Source organism: Schistocerca gregaria, chromosome X (genome assembly GCF_023897955.1).
Source record: "Schistocerca gregaria isolate iqSchGreg1 chromosome X, iqSchGreg1.2, whole genome shotgun sequence".
Classification (NCBI taxonomy): Eukaryota; Metazoa; Arthropoda; class Insecta; order Orthoptera; family Acrididae; genus Schistocerca; species Schistocerca gregaria.
Window position 1 is genome coordinate 329,851,982 of NC_064931.1, and position 25,075 is coordinate 329,877,056.

At 43.2% G+C, this 25,075-nt stretch overlaps 1 protein-coding gene across 6 annotated transcripts in view; it reads right to left on the reverse strand.

Moving 5' to 3' along the window:
- Window positions 1-25,075, reverse strand: part of LOC126298371 (solute carrier family 41 member 1-like) — a 150,433-nt gene that overhangs the window by 30,280 nt on the left and 95,078 nt on the right. For all 6 annotated transcript variants that reach the window (XM_049989674.1, XM_049989677.1, XM_049989676.1 and 3 more), the window contains 2 exons: window positions 4,988-5,294; window positions 2,643-2,822 (listed from right to left, as the gene is read on the reverse strand). In XM_049989674.1, the coding sequence (XP_049845631.1) occupies window positions 2,643-2,822; window positions 4,988-5,272 (465 nt within the window). In that variant the 5' untranslated portion in view covers window positions 5,273-5,294. The remainder of the gene's footprint in view (window positions 1-2,642; window positions 2,823-4,987; window positions 5,295-25,075) is intronic.

Sequence of the window (25,075 nt, forward strand, 5' to 3'; positions counted from 1 at the left end):
GAATAACATTTCATATTGTTTGACATACACTTGATTTAGAGAAAATAAATTTGCTACGCTGAGTCAATGGCTAATGAGAAAACATAATAAAGGAATGTGTGGAAATAAGACTCTACATGAATCTTGCCAATAGAAGGAACGTTATCAAATAAGATCGGCGTGGAATTCCATGTTAGTGACTATAAGACAAGAGTGGACCTATCAGTGGACAGCACACTACGTTGATAAAGAGAGCTCAAGCAGAGATTTGAGCACAGCTTCTAGCCCAAACCCAGCACAGCTTTCCCAACCCCACTGTATCCAGATACTGTTCCCTGCCAGCCAACTGCTCAAGACCTTATTGTCCACAGCTGTTCTTTGCATATAAAAATAGAGACATGGGTAAAATGTTGACACTTCACCAAAAACATGATGAGAATAATCATCACCGCGGTGTCCCAGTATCTCAACACTGCTATCCAGCTGGAAACCAGAGAGCTTTTTCATCAGTAATATATGCCAGGAAAGTCTAAATTCATAAAATGTAAGAGATGTGAGAAGATGATACTTCAAATATATGCTATCAATATATGCTATGTGAAGTCATTCACACACTATCGCTAAAGCAACAACAATAACCACCACCACAGCTGCCATCAAAATTGCAAATATTACAAGAATCAGCTTCTACTAATAAAGTTCTACGTATAATTTCCTATCTAATTAAAATTAATCTAATCTAAATAGAAGTTGCAATGGGGTATTTTCTTTACACTCGAGGCACGCGACAGTAGACTGAACTGTGGGTAGAACAAAATAAATAATGTTGCTATAATGGTAAGTTACCTCCTAAACACTGAAGGCGAATATTGTCTGATTTTCCTATAAGGCTTACTATTTGGCACCATATATAGGTGACATTTATATTTAATATAGCTACAGCTGCATTGAGCCACATCCCCCCCCCCCCCTTTCCCGGTTCTTAAAATGGTTCTGATATTACAAGCACAATTTTCAAACTCATTAACATATAGAAATGTTGCGCGCGCGCGCGCACACACACACACACACACACACACACACACACACACACACACACACACACACACACACACACACACACACACACAAAGTGCAGAATTCTATTTCGTTCCATTATCCCTACTTTCAATATCAATCGACCATTGCTAGCACAGGTACTGAACTTATAGGTCCCAACCCTAAAAATGTGCCCAATACGTAGTCTGCATAACGAATTTTTCTTTGTAGTTGGAAAGTGAAACACTGTAAAAATCTTACTTTCCTTTCACAAATTCCCAGTGCTTACAGTTAATCTGCCAGTCTTTATCTAGTGAGATGCTGAGGTGATTACCCTCTCTAAACACTCTAAACATTAGCAATTCTGAAATTTTGGTGGAAAAAAGCAATCTGTTCATTATAGCCATCTTTTCTTCCCATTCTTTTTTGTTTATAGCATTGCTACCACCAAATATTTTCTGCTAACCACATTTATCTCCTGTATACGTACTGTTCACATAACTTCCAACTCTTCAAAACCCACATTAGTTTCCAAATTGGTGTCATTTACAGGATATCAATGTAGGATTTCTGCTTGAAACAAACTCTATAATTCTGTTTATCATGAGTGAATCTACTATAATTTTCAGACCTTCCTGGTGAACAGCAGCCCCATGTTTCACTCTGAGGTCAGTTTAATCTTGCCATTCAGCATCAGTGTAGTTTGTATAGTTATCATTTGCATAATAACTGATTGACAAACTACTATAGATTTCATGTACTGGTATCTACACAAAAGAATCATTTGAGAATACATTCTTTACATTACAGAACTTTGTACACCTACTTTTATACTTGTTATTTTCACTCTTCCCCACCTTCTGACCTGTATTCTTGGCTTCAGTTACTATAATACTTACAATACTGTAATCCTGAAGGTCTACAAACATCATAGACACCTTCAAGTATAAACCAATAATGTTGGCTTCTCTGCCATTAATATATGTAAATGTGACAAGCACTATACTTTGTGATGATTAGAGAGCATTTTCTTGAAAGACGGAAGGAAGCAACAGTGACAACACTACTGACACAAACCTTGAACAGGACAACAATTTTCTAAAACTACAAATCTTTCAGTTACAGATTCATTGTTTTATTGTAATGTTTATCCAACATTGTGTCAAGAACATCATATTTAAAAGTTGTATACAACAGAGGAATAAAAAATCCAATCAATGTTATGCACATCATGTTTGCCTATTTCGGAGCAGTTAGCCTGTGGATCCTTGCCTAAAATGATCATTCCCTAAATGCTGGTTTTACTATATGAATAAATATAAGGGTCTGCAGAAAGTCATGCTGTAAATCCAGTCTCAGTTAAACAATTAAAAAACTTTTAACTACATTCTAAATAGTTGTTAGACATTTCAAGATTTAAGCCACAACACCTCTCCAGAAACAAAAGAAGTTTGACTTCAATGCGTTCTTCACTGGTGCTTGTTGAAAACAAGTACTTTACAGCATCTACTTCAATTGTTTATGCATGCACCTATTACTGGCACAAAAATCTTGCTAAAAGCAAACCACAAAGTGCAATGTGTGACTTTGTGATATATATGTCAAAATTAAAATTTTAATGATACCTGAGTAAGGGCCATGTTTCCAACAATTAGGCTCCATTGTTTCTGGCGGCTGTCCATATTCCCTAGGTTTGCATGAGTAGAAAGTCTTGATGCTAGGGTCATTTCCAGATTTCCTTTCAATCCTAGAAGTGCCGGAACGAGGATAAATACTTCAGAGACAACTTTAAACACAACCCAATGCTGAAATAACAGAATGAGACATATAATTCACAAATTAATTTACATTCCAAATATACATTACAAACAGAACACTTAAATCAGTAGCAGCACGAATTAACAATTTTAGTCTTGGTTGACTGCATCCCAATAACAAATGTTACGCGACTTCTTCAGCTCTACGAACATGACGCTACACTGAACCAGACGATACATAGTTCCATAAGGCAAATTATTCTGTTATACACTCACCACTTCTTTAGCATTGCCTTCATCATCCCTTTCTCTGTTACTATTCACACCCACCACCGTCACCTCCCCCCCCCCCCCCCCCAACTAAACTTTTCTAACTGCTCCCGTCCTTCCTCCTCTACAACTTATGACAATCTTTTGTCTAAAGCCAACATTACACTCACAAAACACTACTGAGAAAATTTAGAGAACTAGCATTTGCTGCTGACTGCAGAATGATTATACTGCCTCCAAGTTACATTTCACATATGGACCACGCAGCCAAGATATTAGAAATTGGGGATCGTACGAAGGTACACAGACAGTAATTTTTCCCTTGCTCCATTTGTGAGTGAAGCATGACAGGGAAAGATTAGCAATGGTACAAGCTAGCCTCCAACACACATCACATTGTGTCTTGCACAGTATGTATGTGGATGCAAATATTTATATCCGTTACCTATTATTTTACAGAGTTTGGACTACTCAGTATTTCAGTTTATTAAATGTTTCTCGTCACTTACAGTGTACAGTTTTCAGTGATTTGTGCCCATGAAAATACAGTCACTTTACTAACATTGTTAGTGCTTCCTTTACTACCACTTAGATTGGAATATTATCCCACCTTTCATAGTCTTGCTTTGTGCCCTCGAGTAACTAAAATGTCCCCACTGATTGTAGAATCTGGCAGACATTTTCTTTTTCTTCCTCTTCAAGAAATCAGTGGAAAATAATACATCTCATTTTAGAGTTGAAAATTAGTGATGGTCTTCATTATTTTAGGCTTTAAGATTTATAAAAGGTTAGAGAGCAACACAGTTTCAGAAGCGGCACATGTTGCAGCCCGAGTTCAACTACACATCTCGCATACTACTGGTATTTAGAGCAGCAATGTCTACATGCCATATAATGGAGTTCCTCTAGTCCTTTTTACTCCTTCCATCAGAGTACCGTCTAAGTGAAAAGTCGCAGCCTAGAAATCACACTGTGATTAGAGCATGTTTACAAGATTTCATCGAATTTGGTGACCCATTGCAAAAGCGAAAACCCAAATGTGATTTCTGCAGACCAGAAAGAATTTTCTGGTGCAAACTGACAGCAACTCCACAGAATTTTTTTTCCAATTTATCAAATTCAAGTACAGAATATGGATGGACCTTTCCTCATGATTTGCTTCAGCCAATTCCTTGGTATTATGCAGTATTAAGTTTGTTGCTTTGCCTAATATTGAAACTATACCCAAGAAATGCTATGATCTGTATCATGAAGCAGCCGATCTTTCTTACAAAGAAGCTGGCATTTAAGTTACTGAAATCAATTCTTAATACATGTAATATTTTTATCATTAAGAGGGGGCAGAGAAGAAGGGGGGAAGGGGTGATGTGAGGGGAGAGGGGGATGAAAAGCATAGTATCTGGATAGATGTAACATTACACCTTCTTTGGAAATGTTCATTAGATTTACAATTTGGAAAATAAAAACATTCAACATTTAGTTCAACATATAGTTCTACAATACTAGAACAAACCTTTAAAAATCCACTCATTTACATCATTTCTTAAATTTCACAGAAGGTGATGAAAGGATGCCAACTGATAAATCATTCTGATATATTAGACACTTTTGTATTCAAGATTAGTAACTGTTCAGCTTAATGAAAGAGCAAGTTGCATATTTACTTTTCAAAATTTTGCACAGAGGTAAAATTATACCAAGTTTTGGTATTTCAAAACAAAATTTTCAAAATTTGTTATAAATTTAAAATTCAAGACCATGCCCATCTTTAAAAGAAACTATCATGGTCTTACACTATATGTATAAAAATCAGTATTTCCATTGTTTTCAACGGTCTATGGAAGGTGAAGCTATTTTTCCTGCAGAGAAATGCTGCCATCATTAATTCTATGATAAGTTTCACCAACACATCATAGTCTGCAAAAGTATGAGAAGAATAATACCTGGACTTCATCAAGTACAAGCCCAGCAAGCACCATTCCAAGACCTGATATAACAAACGGAATGAACACTTGCACCGCTATGGCCCAAACACTTTCATCAGTGTCTGCATGCTCTGCATGCGACAGAGTCTTCAGCTGACTGATGTCGAGCAACTGGTGTGCCTCTTCTTCCACGTCAGGAAGATTATCTTCATTGAGATCTGCGCCCGTCATTTTTCGCGCTCCTCGCCGACGCCGGCTAACCTGTGAGGACCGGCCTCGGCTACCGGCAGATCTGCGGGTCATGATGACTGAATTCTATATTACCCTGGAAAAGGAGCACACAAAATTAATTAATTACATGCAGCTGACTGACTAACAGACCAATAATTTTTACAGAAGAAATTTACAGCAAACCTGATGCAATGAAATTATTTACTATTTATGTATTTATTCATCAAAGAATCATCTCACAATGATGGAGGATTCGTCAAGACTCAGTACGTCATGGTCTTACTGGTAAGGAGCTAATGATAAACATTCTTCCCTTACAAACATGCAACATCTTGTGGGAAGCAAGCAGCAGTCTGGAGAGGGTGGGGAAGGGAAAGGAAAGTAGTGTACACGTGTGGAGAGAGACAAATATTGATGTCTCTCCCCCCCTGTACACTACTACCTCCTTTACCTCCAGATTGTTGCTTGCATCCCCCGTTATATTGCATCCTGGCCCAAGATGCTGGAGTTGGTGGTGTGTTGCACGAGATGTGCTTGCCTTTTTCTGCACGCACACGTGGAAAAACCAGTGGGGCGAGTTTAGTACACATGTATTTCCATTTAAAAAAACTACTTTTTTCAATCCAGAAATAATGCCTCAGTGATATATGCGTGACCTAGATTCAAGACCTTACCAAAAATACACCAGTGAAACTTTGAATAAAGCTCTTAATCAAATGAAGGAAAGGAAAATCAGCTTTTGTGAGGCATCTGAAAGGCGAGTTGCTGACAAAACCTCTGTAGCTATGTTCTGCAGTATACAGAAATGTAAATTAACTTCTTGATTTAAGAGTACAGTATTTATGTAATTTTAAAATTGGTACTACGTATGTTTTCTTTCTTTGTCCTCAGATTCCAAATTGCACTGACTACTTTAATACTGGAATAAAGAAGATCAAGCAAACAGCAGAAGTACTAGTGAACTACAGAACATGTTTCACATCAGAGGAGGAAAAAATGTTTTCATGGTTCACATTGTCGCACTTCCTCGTATGGGATTTTCTATTACAGTAGTGGACCCGAGAAACTTTGCTGCATCGCACCTACTTCATATAGGGAAAAATTGAGAAAATTAAGAAATGGGTTACATCTGGGAAAAGATTGGGCTTACTCATTTCTGAAACAACACGGGCAGATGCTCATCCCTAAGCTCATCAAAAATATAACAACAAAACAAGTAGAAAGGAAGAAATTTTAGATGTCCTGCCTTCAAATTTGTGGGCATATTATGAAACAAAGCTTGTGGAAGATACTGGCATCAAACCTGTTTTAGTAAAATGTGGAACCAAATAACTAGAACGAATACGAAATGCATCTAGGGCATGTATCACTTCCATGCTGTGGGTATACTGAGGGCATAATAAACCAAATCTGGCTGGATGGATTTAAGAACATTTGAAGACTGGTTCATGGAAACAATATTACCAAAGCTCAAAAAACTCCCTGGGAAAAAGGTATTAATTGGAGACAATTTAAGTTCCCATCTGAGTTATGAAGTTATCATGAAATTCACTTTCATGTGCCTCCCTCCTAACTCTGGCCATCTGATGCAACCCTCCAACATGGCTGTTTTTCAGTCAATGAAAGGCTCATGGAGATGCTAAACAACTGGAAACAGACAGAAATGGGAAAACAATGTGCAACAGTGCCAAAATGGGTCTTCCTCAAGTTAGTGAACCAGTTATTTGAAAGCACGAGCAGCACAACTGAAGCAAATCTAAAATCTGGAGTCAGATCTTGCACAATATATCCATTAATCCGAACAATGTGTTAACACAATTAAGCAGTAGCCTCTTGGAAGCTGAAAGAGGGAACCTGCAAGACCATATGTCTAATTTGTTTCTGCAGCATTTGAAAGAACATGAAAAGACACACTGGGCACACCTAAGAAAAGAGGGGCAAGAAAGTAAACGTTCCTCCAAGTCAAGGAATTACACCCGATGACTTTCCTCAGGAAGACCCTACTCACCTTGTTGCCAGTACCAGTAGCTCTTCAGGGATAAGGAAAAACGTTTCTTGCAGGAAAAAGAAAATCACCAGTGACGACAATAGTTATTCTGAAGATGGAGATTCCTGTAACAGCTGTGTAGAAGTGAAGATGAACTAACAACAATAGAAGAGCTTTGCTCAGGAAGTGAACTTGGTGATAACGTCTATAATGCCAGCTTGTCTTTCCAAAGCAGCCCAAACTTCATTACACAAGTTGGTGAGCATGTTTTAAGCTATGAGGGATCACACTATTCAGGTCATGATTCTTTAATTGAAGTAAAGAACTTTAAGGTCAATGTTTTGTTTTGCTTTTAGGGCATAAAAAAAAACAACTGGGGTCATACACGACCAAGTCAAAATTATAGAACACGAAGACAGAAGAGTTAAAAAAAGACTACACATCAATCCCTATCGATGTAAGAGAAGAGAGCTAAAAACAGTGATGGGGAGAAAGGGCTATAAACTACACCATAGATAAACAAAGATCCAGGACTAAAACTTAAATGGCCTTCGCCATATCGCTACAACGAATAAAAAGTAAAATTTAGTTGACAGCTCACACCTCATTTGCTAAAACGGCCAAAACCTCGGATGGCAAACCCAAGCGGGAATGTAAACAGTTAAAAAATGGGCATTCCATCAGAATATGGCAGACAGTTAAAACTTGGGGGTAATGTGCACAAAGTGGTGGGGGAGCACCACTTAACAAATGGTGATGGCTAAAAAGGCAGTGCCTTATACGCAACCTAGTTAAAATGACCTCCAGGTGGGAGTGCTGTGAGAATGTCGTCCAAGCCCCTGGGAGAGGCTTAATAATCCTGAGCTTAATCCCATGAAGGAAGGACCAATGGCTATGCCAAAGTGACACCACCACCTGATAGACGGCAACACAGAGATCATCGCAGGGAATATAGGAACTAGTTGGATGAGGTACGAAGACTGCAGCCTTCACAGCAATATCAGCAGCCTTGTTTCCTAGCAGACCGACATGACCAGGAACCCACATACACTGCACAGTGGATCCCCCTCAAGAGTGAGCAAGTGGCAGTTTTCCTGAGCCTGTTGTACTAAAGGATGGGCAGTGTAGACCGCAGAGATATTTTGATGCACACTGTGAGAATCAGAGTCCGAGCAGAGAACACAAACTGAAAAGCCTGTGTTGCCAGATGTATTCAGAGGCCTGATACGGGGCGAAGAGCTCGGCTGTAAATACTGAGCAGTCTACCAGAAGCTGACACTGGAAAACCACAGCGCCAATGATGAAGGCACATTCAAGACCACGGTCAGTCTGAGAACCATCAGTGTACACAAAGGTACTATCACAAACTTCCATGCGAAGGTCATGAAACTGAAGGTGATAGATCGAAGCTGGAGTAGTGTCTTTAGGAAGCGAATGCAGGCCAAGGTGAACATGAGCCACCAAATGAAGCCAAGGTGGTGAACGAATCACACCCACTGGGGAAGTTGTAGGTAGTGTGAAATTATGCTGCCAAAGCAAGCACTGAAGGTAGACTTCAGGAGGCGACAGATAGGAGGGATGCGTCCCATACTGGGGATCAAAGGAGTCATTAAAGGAGGAGGCATAGGATGGGTGGCCATGCATGGCAGACAAACAGCATGCATATCTGCTGAGGAGAAAATTGCGGCGATAGAACAGTGGCAGTTTATCAGCTTCGGCATACAGACACTCAACCAGGCGCTAGAGAGAGAGAGAGAGAGAGAGAGAGAGAGAGAGAGAGAGAGAGAGAGAGAGAGAGAGAGAGAGTCAGTGGCCAAACAGATGTCATGATGGTGGACAATGTTGAGACGGCGTAAGAGGGACAGATGTACAGACGCATAAACAAAGTACCCATAGTCTAGTTTCCAACGGACAAAGGACCTGTACAAACACAGGAGGGTGGTTAGATCTGCACCCCAAGACGTATCATTGAGGACACACAGGACAGTGAGGGAACTCTTACAGCAGCATGCCAGGTAAGACACATCGGAGGACCACGAGTGTTTCCTATCGAGCATGAACCCCACAAATTTCATAGTTTCAATGAACTGAAGTGCAACAGGTCAAAAATGTAAAGACGGTGGAGGAAACCAATTGCACTGCCAGAAATTCATACAAAAGATGTGTCAGTCAAAAAGCGAAAGCTATTGTCTATGCTCCGTGAGTAAAGATCATCGAGACATCGCTGAAGATGCCACTCAATGAGACAAGTCTATGGTGAACTGCAATACATGGCAAAATTGTCAATGAGAAGGGAGCCGAAGGTACCTGGCAGGAGACAGGCGCTTATACAGTTAATGGCGATAGCAAAGAGTATGACGCTCAGGACAAAACCCTGAGGCACACCGTTTTTCTGGATAAAGGTGTCTCAGAAGACAGAACCCTCACGCACCCTGAAAACTTCGTCTTTTAAAAATTCCTGAAGGAAAAGGGGCAGGCAGCTATGGAAGCCCCACATGTAGAGAGTATAGCGGATACCAGTTTTGTGGCAGATGTCATGTGCCTTTGCCAAATCTAAAAATGCTCCACTGTCTGGGATTTCCGCAGAAAACCATTCATGACATGGGTGGACAAAGTGACAAGATGATCACATGCAGAATGGCATGCTGGAAATTAACAGTATACAGTCGTTAGTAAATTGTGAGACTTGAGCCACCATACCATCCAGGTATGAACCATACATTCCATCATCTTGCAAATACAGCTGGTGAGAGAGGTGGGGCAGTAGCTAGAAGGAAGGTGTTCGCCCTCTCCCGGCTTAGGTATGGGTATGTCGGTGGCTTCATGCCAGCATCTGGGAACCATACCCTATTCCCAGATGTCGTCATATGTATTAAGAAAAAAAGAGCTTGCATGCAAGAAAAAGGTCCTGCAACATCTGAATGGGGACAGCATCTAGCCCTGGGGTGCAGGATCGGGATGAACTGAGAGGGTGATCCAGCTCCCTCGTAGTGAAGGCAGCATTGTAGCACTCACAATTCTGAGACGAGAAGGGTATTATCTGAGCCGCCTCCACTCATTTCCAATGGAGGAAGGCAGGGCGATAGTGGACAGAGCTCAAAATTTCCACAAAATGGCAGCCCAAGGTGTTGGTAATAGCAACAGGGTCCATGATGACATTGTCTACTACGTCAGGCCGGAAACTGGTTAAGGGTCTTGGTCCCAGATAGCTGTCGAGAGATTAGCCCACACGACAGAACAAAGGGTGGAACTGTTAGAAGAACTACTGAATGAAATCCAACTTTTTTACTATCCCAAAGAACATGACACTGTGCACAGATCTGTTTATAATGAATGCAGTTTGCCATCGTAGGATGATGGTGAAAAACACAGGGAGCATATCTGTGCGCGAATTGCATGTGCATGCCTCAGTCCACCATGAGATGGCATGCCAACCTCAGGGGGATGGTCAAAAATGAACAGGAAGGAAATGCAGAAGCTCAAAGCAGTTGTCAGGACACAATTTCATTTCCTGAAGGCAGAGTACAAGGGGACACTGCGATTCTAAAAACAGCCGTATATCCTCTTTGTGGAATCGAAGGCCATGAACATTCCATTGGAGGGGGAGAGTCAGAACGAGGGAAAAATGAAGGGGTGTCACCTCAGCGGCTGTCAAGTGACAGCCTTCAAAGTCTCGCTGCTACAGGGCACAGAGGCAGGAGGATCCTGTTCCATGAGGTCCACAAAAGAATTGGCTTCCTTGTACTGTTTGTCTGTGGAGTCAAACACAGTAAACCGTTTGGTGGTGCTCATCAGTGACACGGAGGTTGGCCGGGCAAAGGTATCCCATGGCAACACCATCAAAGAGGATTTTTGAGTCAGTGAAGGAAGACAATTTGCCTTTGTTGGACTTCAAGTCTTTCCAGTTATCATAGGAAGACTCATGTGTTGATTGGCTGGAGGGACATAGGTGGTTATCATGGGAGTAGTACTCCTGTCCTTTCCGGCCTGCCAGTTGTGTAGCTGGTGGTTTCACCCCTTGAGGCGCAAGTTTGATGGCTTATTGCACAGCTGGATGGGGGGATGGCAATTCTACCTACACACTGGGAGCTTTCACAACCTAAGAGCTGAATTTGACATTGCATGTCTGTGTGGCCACATCCTTCATGTAGCGAGATGTAGCAAGAACAGAACTATGAGTGCCAGATGGTAGAATGCAGACTTTGCGACTAATCAGTAACTTGCAAGCGACTGGGTAAGATACTTTTTCTTTTACCCAGATCTCCTGGACAGCTCACTCATCGAGATACTTGGGATAATCTTGAGAGGCAGCAGCATGGTCACCATTGCAGTTGATATAGCAGGGAGGAGGTGGTGGAAAATATCCCTCATGTGCATCCTTACCACAGGTAACACATTTGGCTGGGTGCTGACAAGACGTTCTAGTGTGGTTGAAACGATGACACTGGAGCCGTGCTTCAGGTTAGGAATGTACGGTCAGGCTGTGATAATTTCACAGCCTGCTTTGATCTTGGACAGTAGCAGCACTCTATAAAAGAAGGAAAAGTGTGCCAGTGGGCACTAAGGAGGAATCTGCCTTTTTCATCACCCGATGGACAGCAATGACACGCTGATCAGAGGCATGACTGGATTTCGGCCTTGGTCAGACCGTCTAGCACCCTGGCATAATTAACACCATGGGAAGAATTCAAGGTTCTATGGGCCTCGACATGAACAAGATAGCTGTGGAGAAACAAGGTGGCAAGCAGCAGTTGTGCTTGAAAAACATAAGTAGTCTCAAAAACCAAGTGCCATTCCATAAACGAGAGCAGGATTTCATAGTGCCATCAATACCTTTCTGAATAATAAATAGATTTACCATGGTGAAGAACTGACCATCTTCAGTACATGAAACCATGAGGAACTGTGGAGCACATGGAAGGGTTTTTGAATTGTTAGTCTCATTATGTTTATGTTTTGTAGACGTGGATTGTGAAGATGATTGGCTCGTTGTGAGAAAATCCCCATGATTCCACCTGGGGGCCCCCTTCACAAAGGGGTGCACCTGCCTTAGGTAATTGTTCACACCTCACATCAACTTCCCGAACACCTGACAGAGAGACTGATCGGCAATTTGGGAAAGTGGCAGCTCAAGCAGTCACCCCTCCCTGGGCCTGGCCTGTACCAGGGGGTACACATGAACGCTACCTGTCAACCTGGAGCTGGGAATTACTCATTACCCAGTAACGTGTTATGCATCACACATGTGGGCTGGCCTTCAGGAGTGCACAGGGAAGGAGGAGGAGGAGGAGGAGGAGGAGGAGGAGGAGGAAGAAGAAGAAGAAGAAGAAGAAGAAGAAGAAGCTCAAACGCCAAAGCGGAGGGAGGATAGAACGGAAACAAAGAAAGGAAAAGGGAATGAAAACTGGTGGTGAGTCTTTGTATGTCAGTGATGGACAATGCGCAACATTCCCAATAACACCCTTAGACATATTCCCTAAGTGAGGGGGGGGGGGGGAGGGGGAGGAGGTGGAGGCAAGAGGACAGACATGCAGCACAGGAAGGGAAAACATGCTGAATGGAAAAAAAATATCAAATACTGGAATTGGCCAACTCCGGTTTATGAAATCTCGTACTCTCATGAGCAAATAGTACCCAAACTTCCTGTTCCCAAACAAAAATGTAGAAAGGAGGTTTTTTGTCAACATGAAATATTGAAAGTTTATTCCTCTGATATTGTGACTTGAGATCCCTTTTATTGATTTTCTGACACTACAAGTGAATTAACTGAGTTAATAGTACGTGATCTAGTTTTATTTCAAAGTAATTTTCAATAATTTTACCTAAAACGAAAGAAGCTAATGGACTCATGAAAAATTTGGAATTGTTGATGAACTGTGTTGCAATAAAAAAATTCAAAAATAGTAAATGCTGGAGTAATTACTTTGCTGTTTATATTTAATTTGGCTTTTAGCAAACATACCTAGATGGGATGAGAATGATACATTTTGTCTTGGCTATGATTTTCAGCAGTTTTTGAAGTAGTACTAAACTGGCCCTATTTTATGTGGTAGCATTAGTACAAAAAGAAAATTATTTCTAAATCTGTTTAATACATATAAAGATTGTAACAACAGTTGAATAACTTGAAGCTGGAAGAGACAAAGCAGGCGCTTCTAATAAACACTGTGTGAAACCTGCTCAAAAATATGTCAAAATTGTGCTACACTAAGGCATGTGCCACACTAAGGCATGTACAAGTTGAGCAGTGTTAAGACCATGTATCAGGTTTAGTTTTCCCACAAATGACACTTCCAGTGACATGGGAAGGGAGAATAAAAATTGTACGTTCCCAGCAAAGTGTGAACGAAGTGGCAGGAAAAATCTGAAACTCCTATAGAAGGATATTAGGGAAGAATAAATCAGCATATTACTGCACCCTGAAACAAAGGACTAAACTTCTCAATGGACAATGGATGATTCCTCGAGTCTGATGGAAGCACGAAATAGTCATACTAGCACAAAGTCTATGCTGTCTGCATGGTCCAACCATAATGCAGCAGTTCACAAAGCACAACATACATAATTCTATACATCAATTACCACACATTCACCAACAGGATTTCCCTCAATCTCTCTCTGCCATAACTAATGTTACATAGTTATTCCACTTTGTATTGCCCTGGCCACAATTTGTGACTTGCCACAAGACTCCTACTCCTCTGTGTCCTTTCATCATAAGATATAGTACTGAGTCAGTGGACAGTTGCTATTGACAAACATAAAAAAAAAATAATTTAACCTTACCTCTCATAATTGGGAGAAGCTATTTTACAGCCAAACAATTAGTCTGATATGGCAAACTATTTACGTTCGACTTCCAGCCACCATATGTTTGTACCACGAGGTAAATTTGGGCTATGAAATGACTGGTAAGCTCACTCAGACCTCATTAAGGCATACCTCATATAGTATAGTGTACCTATTAGATTGGTGCCAAAGTTCATAGTATTTAACAAACACAACAGACACGAACAACAGACTATAGTCATCAGCAATATATACTCGTTCTGTATTTACAATAGCCTGTTAATGCTGGGGTGACTTTTCAATTCCTCGACTGTAGAAATCACATGGTTTTGAGACAAAGAATTTGTCGAACCATGGGGATCAATCATTCCTTTCTTTTGCTTATGTTAGCATAAGGACACCATTTCTTGTCACCAGGAATGATATACCATTGGAATGGTCAGTGTTGTTCATAAGCCAATTGATGAGCCAGTAGATGCACATATGGCCACACAGTAATTTTTGTGATTTTGGCTTAAAGCATGCGGTGCCCACACACCCAATTTTTAAACCTTCCCCATTGCATGCAAATGTTGCACACTGAAGGCATGATCACAGTTAATCACATTTGTCAGTTCTCAAGTACACTAACATAGATCATTAATGATTTTAAATGACCTTTATCAAAACCTGGAGGTCTTCCTGAATATGGAGAGTCGCTTATGTCAGGTACTCCATTTTCTAGTGCCCACAGCTCCACTCACTATTTCCAACTGACAAAATGTAGACTCAAATAGAAAACAGTGAACTAAAAATAAAAAATGACAATTGATAAAAAAAACCATAGCAACCGGAATACCAAAAAGCAAAATAAAAATGCTATGAACTTATGGTCAGCCATACAAGTTTAGTTATTACTACACAGAACAGAAAAAAGCATAGCACGACCTCTGATGCATCTTACAGAAACTGCTAAATTTCGTCAGTGTTCTGGGTTAGTTCATCTGAAGGTGATATTTTGATTCCCTGGGCTCAATTATCAATACAACACAGCTATTCTCATAAAAATGTTAGTGACAAACTGAAGCTGAGTAACAGAATGTAAATCTAATCTCAATTCCTCTCTGCAAACTGAGGCAACTGGGAACACCTCGATGACTGACAAACTGTAACTCACTAAAAAACTCATCCACATTACTTCCAAATTCCACAAAACTGTGAAGCTAGCACACCTAGGGCAAGAAAACTTACTGGATCAAGTTTAATATTCTGCACAATGTACACACTGTTAAAAAAGTTTGATAATTTAATTCTGAGAACTTTCGTCAGATATGTGGTTAATCAACATTTGCATCTGTATATTTCCTCCCACTGATTTGAGTCCCAAAGCAACATGATAAAACCACTCTGAAGTCTTATGAAACAGAAGTACTAATAACAAATACAAACATTAGGCCAATACGTGAAGTGTACCTGGATGGATCAAACACAATAGCCACCTGTCTACAGTTTCAATTTATTACAAACATTATATACTACATATCTTTAGGTAAAAAGACAAGACAATTGATCTTCACGTTCTAGTTCCTTATGAACAGTCATTTATTGGAGTGATCACGAAATACAGAAAAACTACATTTTGTCTACATACAGGGTGTTTAAAAAACAGTGTCTGACATACCTAGAGGAGAGAGTACTGGTCAAAACTAGAAACAAGGGCCTTATAAATACACTCCTGGAAATTGAAATAAGAACACCGTGAATTCATTGTCCCAGGAAGGGGAAACTTTATTGACACATTCCTGGGGTCAGATACATCACATGATCACACTGACAGAACCACAGGCACATAGACACAGGCAACAGAGCCTGCACAATGTCGGCACTAGTACAGTGTATATCCACCTTTCGCAGCAATGCACGCTGCTATTCTCCCATGCAGACGATCGTAGAGATGCTGCATGTAGTCCTGTGGAACGGCTTGCCATGCCATTTCCACCTGCCGCCTCAGTTGGACCAGCGTTCGTGCTGGACGTGCAGACCGCGCGAGACGACGCTTCATCCAGTCCCCCAAACATGCTCAATGGGGGACAGATCAGGAGATCTTGCTGGCCAGGGTAGTTGACTTACACCTTCTAGAGCACGTTGGGTGGCACGGGATACATGCAGACGTGCATTGTCCTGTTGGAACAGCAAGTTCCCTTGCCGGTCTAGGAATGGTAGAACGATGGGTTCGATGACGGTTTGGATGTACCGTGCACTATTCAGTGTCCCCTCGACGATCACCAGAGGCGTATGGCCAGTGTAGGAGATCGCTCCCCACACCATGATGCCGGGTGTTGGCCCTGTGTGCCTCGGTCGTATGCAGTCCTGATTGTGGCGCTTACCTGCGCGGCGCCAAACACGCATACGACCATCATTGGCACCAAGGCAGAAGCGACTCTCATCGCTGAAGATGACATGTCTCCAATCGTCCCTCCATTCACGCCTGTCGCGACACCGCTGGAGGCGGGCTGCACGATGTTGGGGCGTGAGCGGTAGACGGCCTAACGGTGTGCGGGACCGTAGCCCAGCTTCATGGAGACGGTTGCAAATGGTCCTCGCCGATACCCCAGGAGCAACAGTGTCCCTAATTTACTGGGAAGTGGCGGTGCGGTCCCCTACGGCACTGCGTAGGATCCTACAGTCTTGGCGTGAATCCGTGCGTCGCTGCGGTCCGGTCCCAGGTCGACGGGCACGTGCACCTTCCGCCGACCACTGGCGACAACATAGATGTACTGTGGAGACCTCATGCCCCACGTGTTGAGCAATTCGGCGGTACGTCCACCCGGCCTCCCGCATGCCCACTATACGCCCTCGCTCAAAGTCCGTCAACTGCACATACGGTTCACGTCCACGCTGTCGCGGCATGCTACCAGTGTTACAGACTGCGATGGAGCTCCGTATGCCACGGCAAACTGGCTGACACTGACGGCAGCGGTGCACAAATGCTGCGCAGCTAGCGCCATTTGACGGCCAACACCGCGGTTCCTGGTGTGTCCGCTGTGCCGTGCGTGTGATCATTGCTTGTACAGCCCTCTCGCAGTGTCCGGAGCAAGTATGGTGGGTCTGACACACCGGTGTCAATGTGTTCTTTTTTCCATTTCCAGGAGTGTATGTATCACAAAAAAAACCTTGAGACAGAAGCCACTTAAATTTTATTAAAAACTGTTAGTAGTCGGTGGTGTGGGTTGTTTCCTTGCTGATCTTAAGGGCTGACTCCCTGTTATCCTCATTGCTCATTTTCTAGTGGTTGTGCTTGTCCCAACATTTAATTCTCTCACTGTGATGTTGCTTTTTGACATAGCACTTACAACTGTCTCCTAGATCAGCCATTCTTTACACATCTTTTGGAGTTTTACTGGCATCAGATCGGGGTTACTAATTCTACTGAGTGGAAACAATGTAAACAAGAAAATGGAGACCTATTATTCCAAGATGGGAAATGACAGACATGATATTCTGTTATGGCTTAGTCAACAGTGTTAATCATGAATATATGAATGAATGTGTCATGTGCACTCAATGACCTTCAATTTCACTGGAATAAAGCACCATATTGTTACAGCAATTTGCAGGAATGGGAGTGTTCACAAGTCCAAGGAACTGCAGTCAATCAACCATACTTTCCACGCCAGATGTGTTGGGGAGATAGTTGTTACAAAAAGATGATGATCCTGAAAGAAGTGAACAAAGAACTGGAGTTGCTCAAGGCATAAACCAACCTCTTGTGAGGTCAGTTCTGCATGAACAGTTAGTTTATCCACATCCACAAGAGCAACAGATGAATACTCACTCTGATATCATCTAACAGATGAATATTATGGGACACAACTGCCCTGACCTCAACACTTTGTATTCCCAGATGTTTTTACAGGACTTTCTCCTAGTTTTGACTAGGAAGACCTGGAAGATTTCAAGACGCTTTTTATTAACATGATGTATAAAACACACACACACACACACACACACACACACACACACACACACACACACACACAATGCAAGGGCCATCAGATAATTTCTGGAATAAACATTGGAGGAAATTACCTCCCTGGCCTTCTTAAGCCCATACACAAAAGGCACACCAGAATTTTAAGACTGCAGTGATGACACAATTTCTTTGCCAAAGGCTTTTACCTGTGGACGGCCTCAGTTACAGGGAGGTATACATGGAAGGAGGACAATATGACTGTTATAACCACCAACTCTGTGAGTGCGCCACTTCATAGTTTGAGCGTGAAGTTTGTACTTGATTTGGCCAAAAGCGGCCACCCATAGTGGTAGTACGACAGCAGTTGCATGCGCAGCCTCCCAGCTGCATCCTTGTTAGAACTAATGACTACACAGGCTGTTGCACAAGGCTCCTCTGGCCGCTTGGGTGTTGTCTGTTGTATGCACTTTGTCTCTCATGTGTTTATGGTTTGTCATATAATAAAGTTACAGTATTGTTGGGTTAGAACACTTTGGCAATAAGTACAGGATTAGAATCAATAAGTTCCACTTCAGTCATTGGTCCTTTGAGTTCAATTTCCATGGAGGCAGTATTTAAATCTGTCTTTGAGTAACAGTAGGCACTGACAGTTGTTATTTCCAGTTTAATGGATACAAGGGCACAATGTGCAGCCCTGCCCTGCCAACAACATATCCGCCACCATTCCCTGCATATGGTAATGCAGCAGAAGACTGGGATGTTAACTAAAAACGCTCCCAACAATATTTCTGGGCATTTCGAGTAACATACATAAACTTGGGCAAGGCTCTTTTCTGCCGTGGATCTCACTTTGTTTGTGTCTTTTTGTTGTGACAGCTTGCCCCCTTAAAAGATCATTCCAGTCTCTCTTTTGATCAGATGTGAGAGTTACTTTCAACCTATCACTGTAAATGTACTCGCATTATTGGTGCTCATATGGAGTTTTACCATTCCCAAAAGTAACCAAAACAGTCATGCAAGGCATGGGCAGTAGAACTCCACAGACTTAGTCGTCATCGTAATTTTGTGACAGATGTTCATAAGGAATTCTACACAGATCAACTGGTTCAGTTTGCAATCATACATCTTGCTCCTGACAGGAAAGTTCCTCAAGAGTGAGCTCTACAGTGTGAAAATCCTATGCTTATTGAAGTATTAAACATAGCTCAGTCACTTGAAGTTTCATGGGCTGCAGGTAGTCAGAAAGAAACCTGCTCTCAAGTTTCATAAATTAGTTCCTTTCACCCCTCCCAGCCTTCAGTCAGTTCACAAGGAAACCGGAAGCTATTGCACAGCAGTGTCACCCTCTAAGACCAAGATGAAGGCACCAGTGGGAACCTGATTATCCCCTGGACCCCGATGGGCACGATAGATGAAATCAACTCCTCATCGTTCTAAGTTGGCGCGCAGCTCATCGTCACACTGCAACAGAAATTCCCTGTAGAACATAATACCCTGGACCAAGTTTAAGCTATCATGAGGTGTGATGGTAACAGAAACATCCTCCATCTTGTCACAAGTGAGTAATGCCTGTGACTGGGCACAGGATGCCTTTTTATCAAGACAGCCTGACCGCATTATGGATAAGCCCTCCACCTCCCCAAACTTGCCCTCTAAATGCTCTACAAAAAACTGAGTCTTTATTGAGACAAAGGAGTCCCCATCAGCTCTTGTACATACAGGGTACTGGGACGAATAAGGTTTGCTGCCATCCTTAGCCTGGTGTTCCTCCCATGATGTGGCCAGGGAGGGGAATGATTTTAAGATCATACTTCCTAGCATTGTACTGAGACTTTAAACACTTAGAGACTGCTGGCATTTAATCACCAGCATGTGACGACGTGGTACACTTCATCACGCGCTGCCCTCGTGCCACCTACTCCGACCAGTGGGCCTCCCTGCAGGCGCCACCCAGCCACAGAGAAGGCCATGTGGTAGGATGGCCAGTGCCGGTAGCCCCGATGCCCCAGGATGACAAGCAACTACTCCTTGGCATACGTGGGGAGTTAACTGTGCTGGCATCAGCAGTGCGATCCCTGTGTAGTCAGGGGGCTACAACCAACAGGGTACACGGCGACCCCACTGTAACGGACTGGGTACCATGCTGGATATCAGGTGCAAAGAATTCCGTGGTCATTGTCAGCACAGAAAACGACACTTCATATTGGGTGGAGGAAAACGCACCCAGGAAGGTGACCTCGCTCAAGAGATGGAGGATGAGCGGGACTGCAATGCCACGACGAGAAAGTGGGCTAAAGATCTCAATGCACAATGGACACCATGCACCATGCAACGCACCGTTCCCCAATTGGCTCGCTCTTCAGAAAAATTATAAAAATGGAGGTCAAACCTTGCAGGGGACCATCACAAAGGCCAAAAGGTGCGAGACTCCTTTTAGTCACCTTTTGAAACAGGCAGGAATACCTCAGGCCAATTCTAACCCCCAGGGTCGCAGAGGGACTAGCCCCAGGAATTTTGTAGTTTCAAGGAACGGAAGGGCAACAGGCCCACGACAAAGATGCTGAGAGAAAATCTGCACCATCAGAAATTCCGACAGTTTTGTCAGTGGAGAAATGAAAACCATTGTTGATGCTCCAGGAACAAAGACGCTCAAGACATCACTGAAAAACGCCGCTCAGTGAGACATATCTGTGGAGAACTGTAACAGATGCCAAAATCGTCAACCAAAAGGGAGCCAGAGATGCCCAGCAGGCGACAGGCCATTACAGGGTTAATGGTGATAGCAAAGAGGGGGACGCTCAGGACGGAACCCTGAGGCACACCGTTTTCCTGGATAAAGGTGTCCACCAAGGCAGAACCCACATGCATCCAGAAAACTTGGTCTTTTAAAAATTCCTGAAGGAAACAGGGCAGGCGGCCACAGAAGCCCCACATGTAAAAAGTATGGAGGATACCAGTTCTCCAACAGGTATCCTAGGCCTTCCCCAAATCAAAAAACATTGCAAATCTGGGATTCCTGCGGAAAACCATGGGTGGACAAAGTAACTATATGGTCAACTGCAGAACTCCATGCTCAAAATCCGCATCATGCAGATGTTGGCAAATTGTGAGACTTGTGCCACCAGACCAGCCGGGCATGAATCATACGTTCCATCACATTGCAAACGCAGCTGGTGAGATAGGTGAGGCAGTAGCTATGACAGTTTTTGTCCTTACCAGGCTTAGTTAGCTTCACACCAACTTCTGGGAAATGTGCCCTATGTCCACATGCGGTTGTATGTATTAATCAGAAAGTGCTTGCCTGCAAGAGAAGGGTGCTGCAACATCTGGATGGGGACAGTGTCTAGCCCTGGGGTAGAGGATCAGGATGAACTAACAGCATGATCTAGCTCCCTCATAGTGAAGGCGGCATTGTAGCACTCATGATTCTGAGAAGAGAAGGGTATCACCTGAGCCGCCTCCGCTCGTTTCCGATGGAGGAAGGCAGGGTGATAGGGAGCAGAGTTCAAAATTTTCACAAAATGGCGGCCCAAGGTGCTGGAGATAGCAATATGGTCCACGATAACGACGTCTGCTACTATCAGGCTGGAAATTGGCAAATGGATCTTGGTTCCAAAGAGCTATCTGAAGTTCGCTCATGCGACAGAGGAATGTGTGTAACTGTTAAAAGAACTAGTGAATGAAATCCAGCTAGCTTTCTTCCTGTCCCGCAGATGACGATGGCATTTTCCACGCATCTCTTTATAATGAATGGAGTTTGCCATCGTAGGATGAGAGTTACAAATGCAGAGAGAGAGAGAGAGAGAGAGAGAGAGAGAGAGAGAGAGAGAGAGAGAGAGAGAGAGAGAGAGAGAATTGCATCCTGGCATGCCTCAGTCAACCAAGGGACTGGGACAGGACATGGTAAAGAGGAAGTGCAATGAATGCAATGTTCTGCAGCACTGCAGCAGTAAGGATAACGTTTGTAAGGTATTCGACCTGTTCATCACAACTGGGGAAATCCTGTTCTCCAAACGTCACCAGGGAGTAGCAAAGCCACCAGCCAGCCTTTGTAAGCTGCCATTCGGGTGTGCATGCAGGTGGGGTAGGAATCAGCAAATGGATAGCACATGGGAAATGGTCACTTGAGTAGGTGTCAGAAATAATGAACCACTAGAGATGATGGGCAAGCTGGGCAGTGCAGAAGGACAGGTCCAAATGGGAATAGGTGTCTGAAAGGAATGTGGGTGCTCCAATGTTACGGAAGAAGAGGTTGAGTTGTTGAAGGAGGTCAGCCAAGAGGGCAGCTCTCTGACAGGTTCTGGAAAAACTCCAAAGGGGATGATGCAGATTAAAGTTGCCGAATAACAGAAATGGGGGAGGTAGCTGCTCAATAAGCTGAAGGAAGTCTGCCCTGGTTACATCGAATGACACAGGGATATAAATGGTACAGAGGGAAAAAGTCAGGTGAGGAAGGAGAAAGCAAACTGCAACAGCTTGAAGACGGAAAGTCAGGGAGATGGGTTGACTATGAACGTCATCCAGTGTCAGCAGCATGACTCCCTGAGATGGAATGCCAACTTCAGGGGGAAGGTCAAAACAAACTGAGAAGAAATGTGAAAGCTCAAAGCAGTCACGAGAACACAATTTCATTTCCTGAAGGCAGAGTACAAGGGGACACTGTGATGCTAAATGCAGCCGTAAGTCCTCTTTTTGGGGCTGAAGACCGTGAATGTTCCATCGGAGGAGTGTCATGATGAGCAAGAGATGAAGGGGTGTCACCTCGGCGGCTGCAGAGTGACAGCATGAGAAGAGTCGCTGCTATGGCGCACAGAAGCAGGAGGATCTTGCTCCATGAGATCCACAGAAGCAGCGAGTTGCTTGTGCTGTCAGTCTGTGGAGCCCAACACAGATAAAAAGGTTGGTGGTGCGCACCAGCGCAATGGAGGCCGGCCAGGCTAAGGTGTCATGTGGCAACACCGTCGAGGAGGATCTGAGTTGGCAAAGGAGAAGATCATTTGCCTTTTGTGGACTACTTCGAGCCTTTCCGGTTAGCATAGGAAGATTTGGGTAGTATTTGGCTGGAGGTATGGACGAAGTCTTCAGCGGAGTACTACTACTGTCCTTTCCGGCCTACCAGTTGTGTAGCTGGTGGCTTCACCCCTTGAGGCGAGAGTTTGATGGCTTGTTGCACAGCTGGATGGGGAGATAGCAATGCTACCTTGATACTGGGCGATTTCACAACTTCAGAATTGAATTTGAGGTCGCACGTCTACGTGGCCATCTCCTCCGTTGAGCACGGGATAACAACAACAGAACTATAGGTTCCAGATGGGAGAATGTGGGGTTTGTAACTGGCCAATAACTTACGAGCGACAGGATAATATACTATTTCTTTTACCCAGATCTCTTGGACAGCCCACTCAAGATACACGGGACAAACTTGAGAGGAGGCGGCATGGCCACCATTGCATTTGACACAGTGAAGAGAAGGAGGTGGACAATTGCCCTTGTGAGCATCCCTACCACATGTTACACATTTGGCTCGATGTCGACAACACGTTCTAGTGCGGATGAAATGACGACACCAGTAGTAGCGCATCAGGTTAAGACTGTAGGGTAAGACTCTGATAATTTCATAGCCTGCTTTGATCTTGGACAGAAGTACCACTCTATCAAAGGAGAGAAAAAGAGTGCTGGTGGGCACTAAGGTGGAATCTATCATCACTCAATGGACAGCAATGACACCATGATCAGTGGCAAGACTGGATTTTGGCCTCTGTCAGACCATCAAGCAGCCTGGTTGTGAGGTAACAGGCAAATAGTGGCGCCCTGAAAATATTCTAAGTTGGCGCGGCTGCACGGGCAGCTTGGCCAGGCGGGGCCCGGCAGCAAACACGTGGTGGTGAACGTTAGCTGGACGAGAGGGGTGGCCCCAGCGCATGGTCCAGCCGTGTGGTTGGGAATTCTGCTGTGATGAGGACGGTGTTTTGTGGCAGTGAAGGAGATGTCTATGTCGGGAGTGTCAATGATGGTGGATTTTGTGAAACCATAATAGCAGACATTTCACAGTTCGTATAGAAATTAATAGTAGCCAGGTGAATCGTGATACCTCAAAAAGAAACCTGCACATTACTATTATTTGCTCGGCAATTCTGAGGGTCTAAATCAGATTTTCAATATCTTTAGTAGTTTAAAGTTTAGTATCAGATGGTAAATTATAAAAGTAACAACCAGCAATGAATTTCCAAAATATAAGCGCTTCATCCGATTTTGTCGATCGTCATGTCTTTAGAAAGACATTAGTGTAAACCTAAACTGGTATGAATCACAGGTATGTAACTTAAATAGTACACGAGTTATTGGAGGTCAAAGTGGCCAATTACTATAGATCGCATAAGGCTACAAGTACTCCACAGTTACACGAAAAAATGGTAGCAGCATGCTTATCAATATATTTATTCATCTATGTCTTCGTATACATCCGATATATACTATTCATGAAGAAATTGGTTAAATATTTACTGTGTTGTAGAAAGCACAGAAACATTAGGCTACTGGCCTACCTTTTGTTGCTATTCCTTTGATATATGTTTGTTTAATTAGTTTATGTCTTTAATAATGTCTGTTAAAGTATGTTTATGTCCAATCATAGAAATATTTATTTAATTTCAAGTATTTAAATGTAAATCCCCCCCATGAACCATGGACCTTGCCGTTGGTGGGGAGGCTTGCGTGCCTCAGCGATACAGATAGCCGTACCGTAGGTGCAACCACAACGGAGGGGTATCTGTTGAGAGGCCAGACAAACGTGTGGTTCCTGAAGAGGGGCAGCAGCCTTTTCAGTAGTTGCAAGGGCAACAGTCTGGATGATTGACTGATCTGGCATTGTAACAATAACCAAAACAGCCTTGCTGTGCTGGTACTGCGAACGGCTGAAAGCAAGGGGAAACTACGGCCGTAATATTTCCCGAGGGCATGCAGCTTTACTGTATGATTAAATGATGATGGCGTCCTCTTGGGTAAAATATTCCGGAGGTAAAATAGTCCCCCATTTGGATCTCCGGGAGGGGACTACTCAAGAGGATGTCGTTATTAGGAGAAAGAAAACTTTCGTTCTACAGATCGGAGCGTGGAATGTCAGATCCCTTAGTCGGGCAAGTAGGTT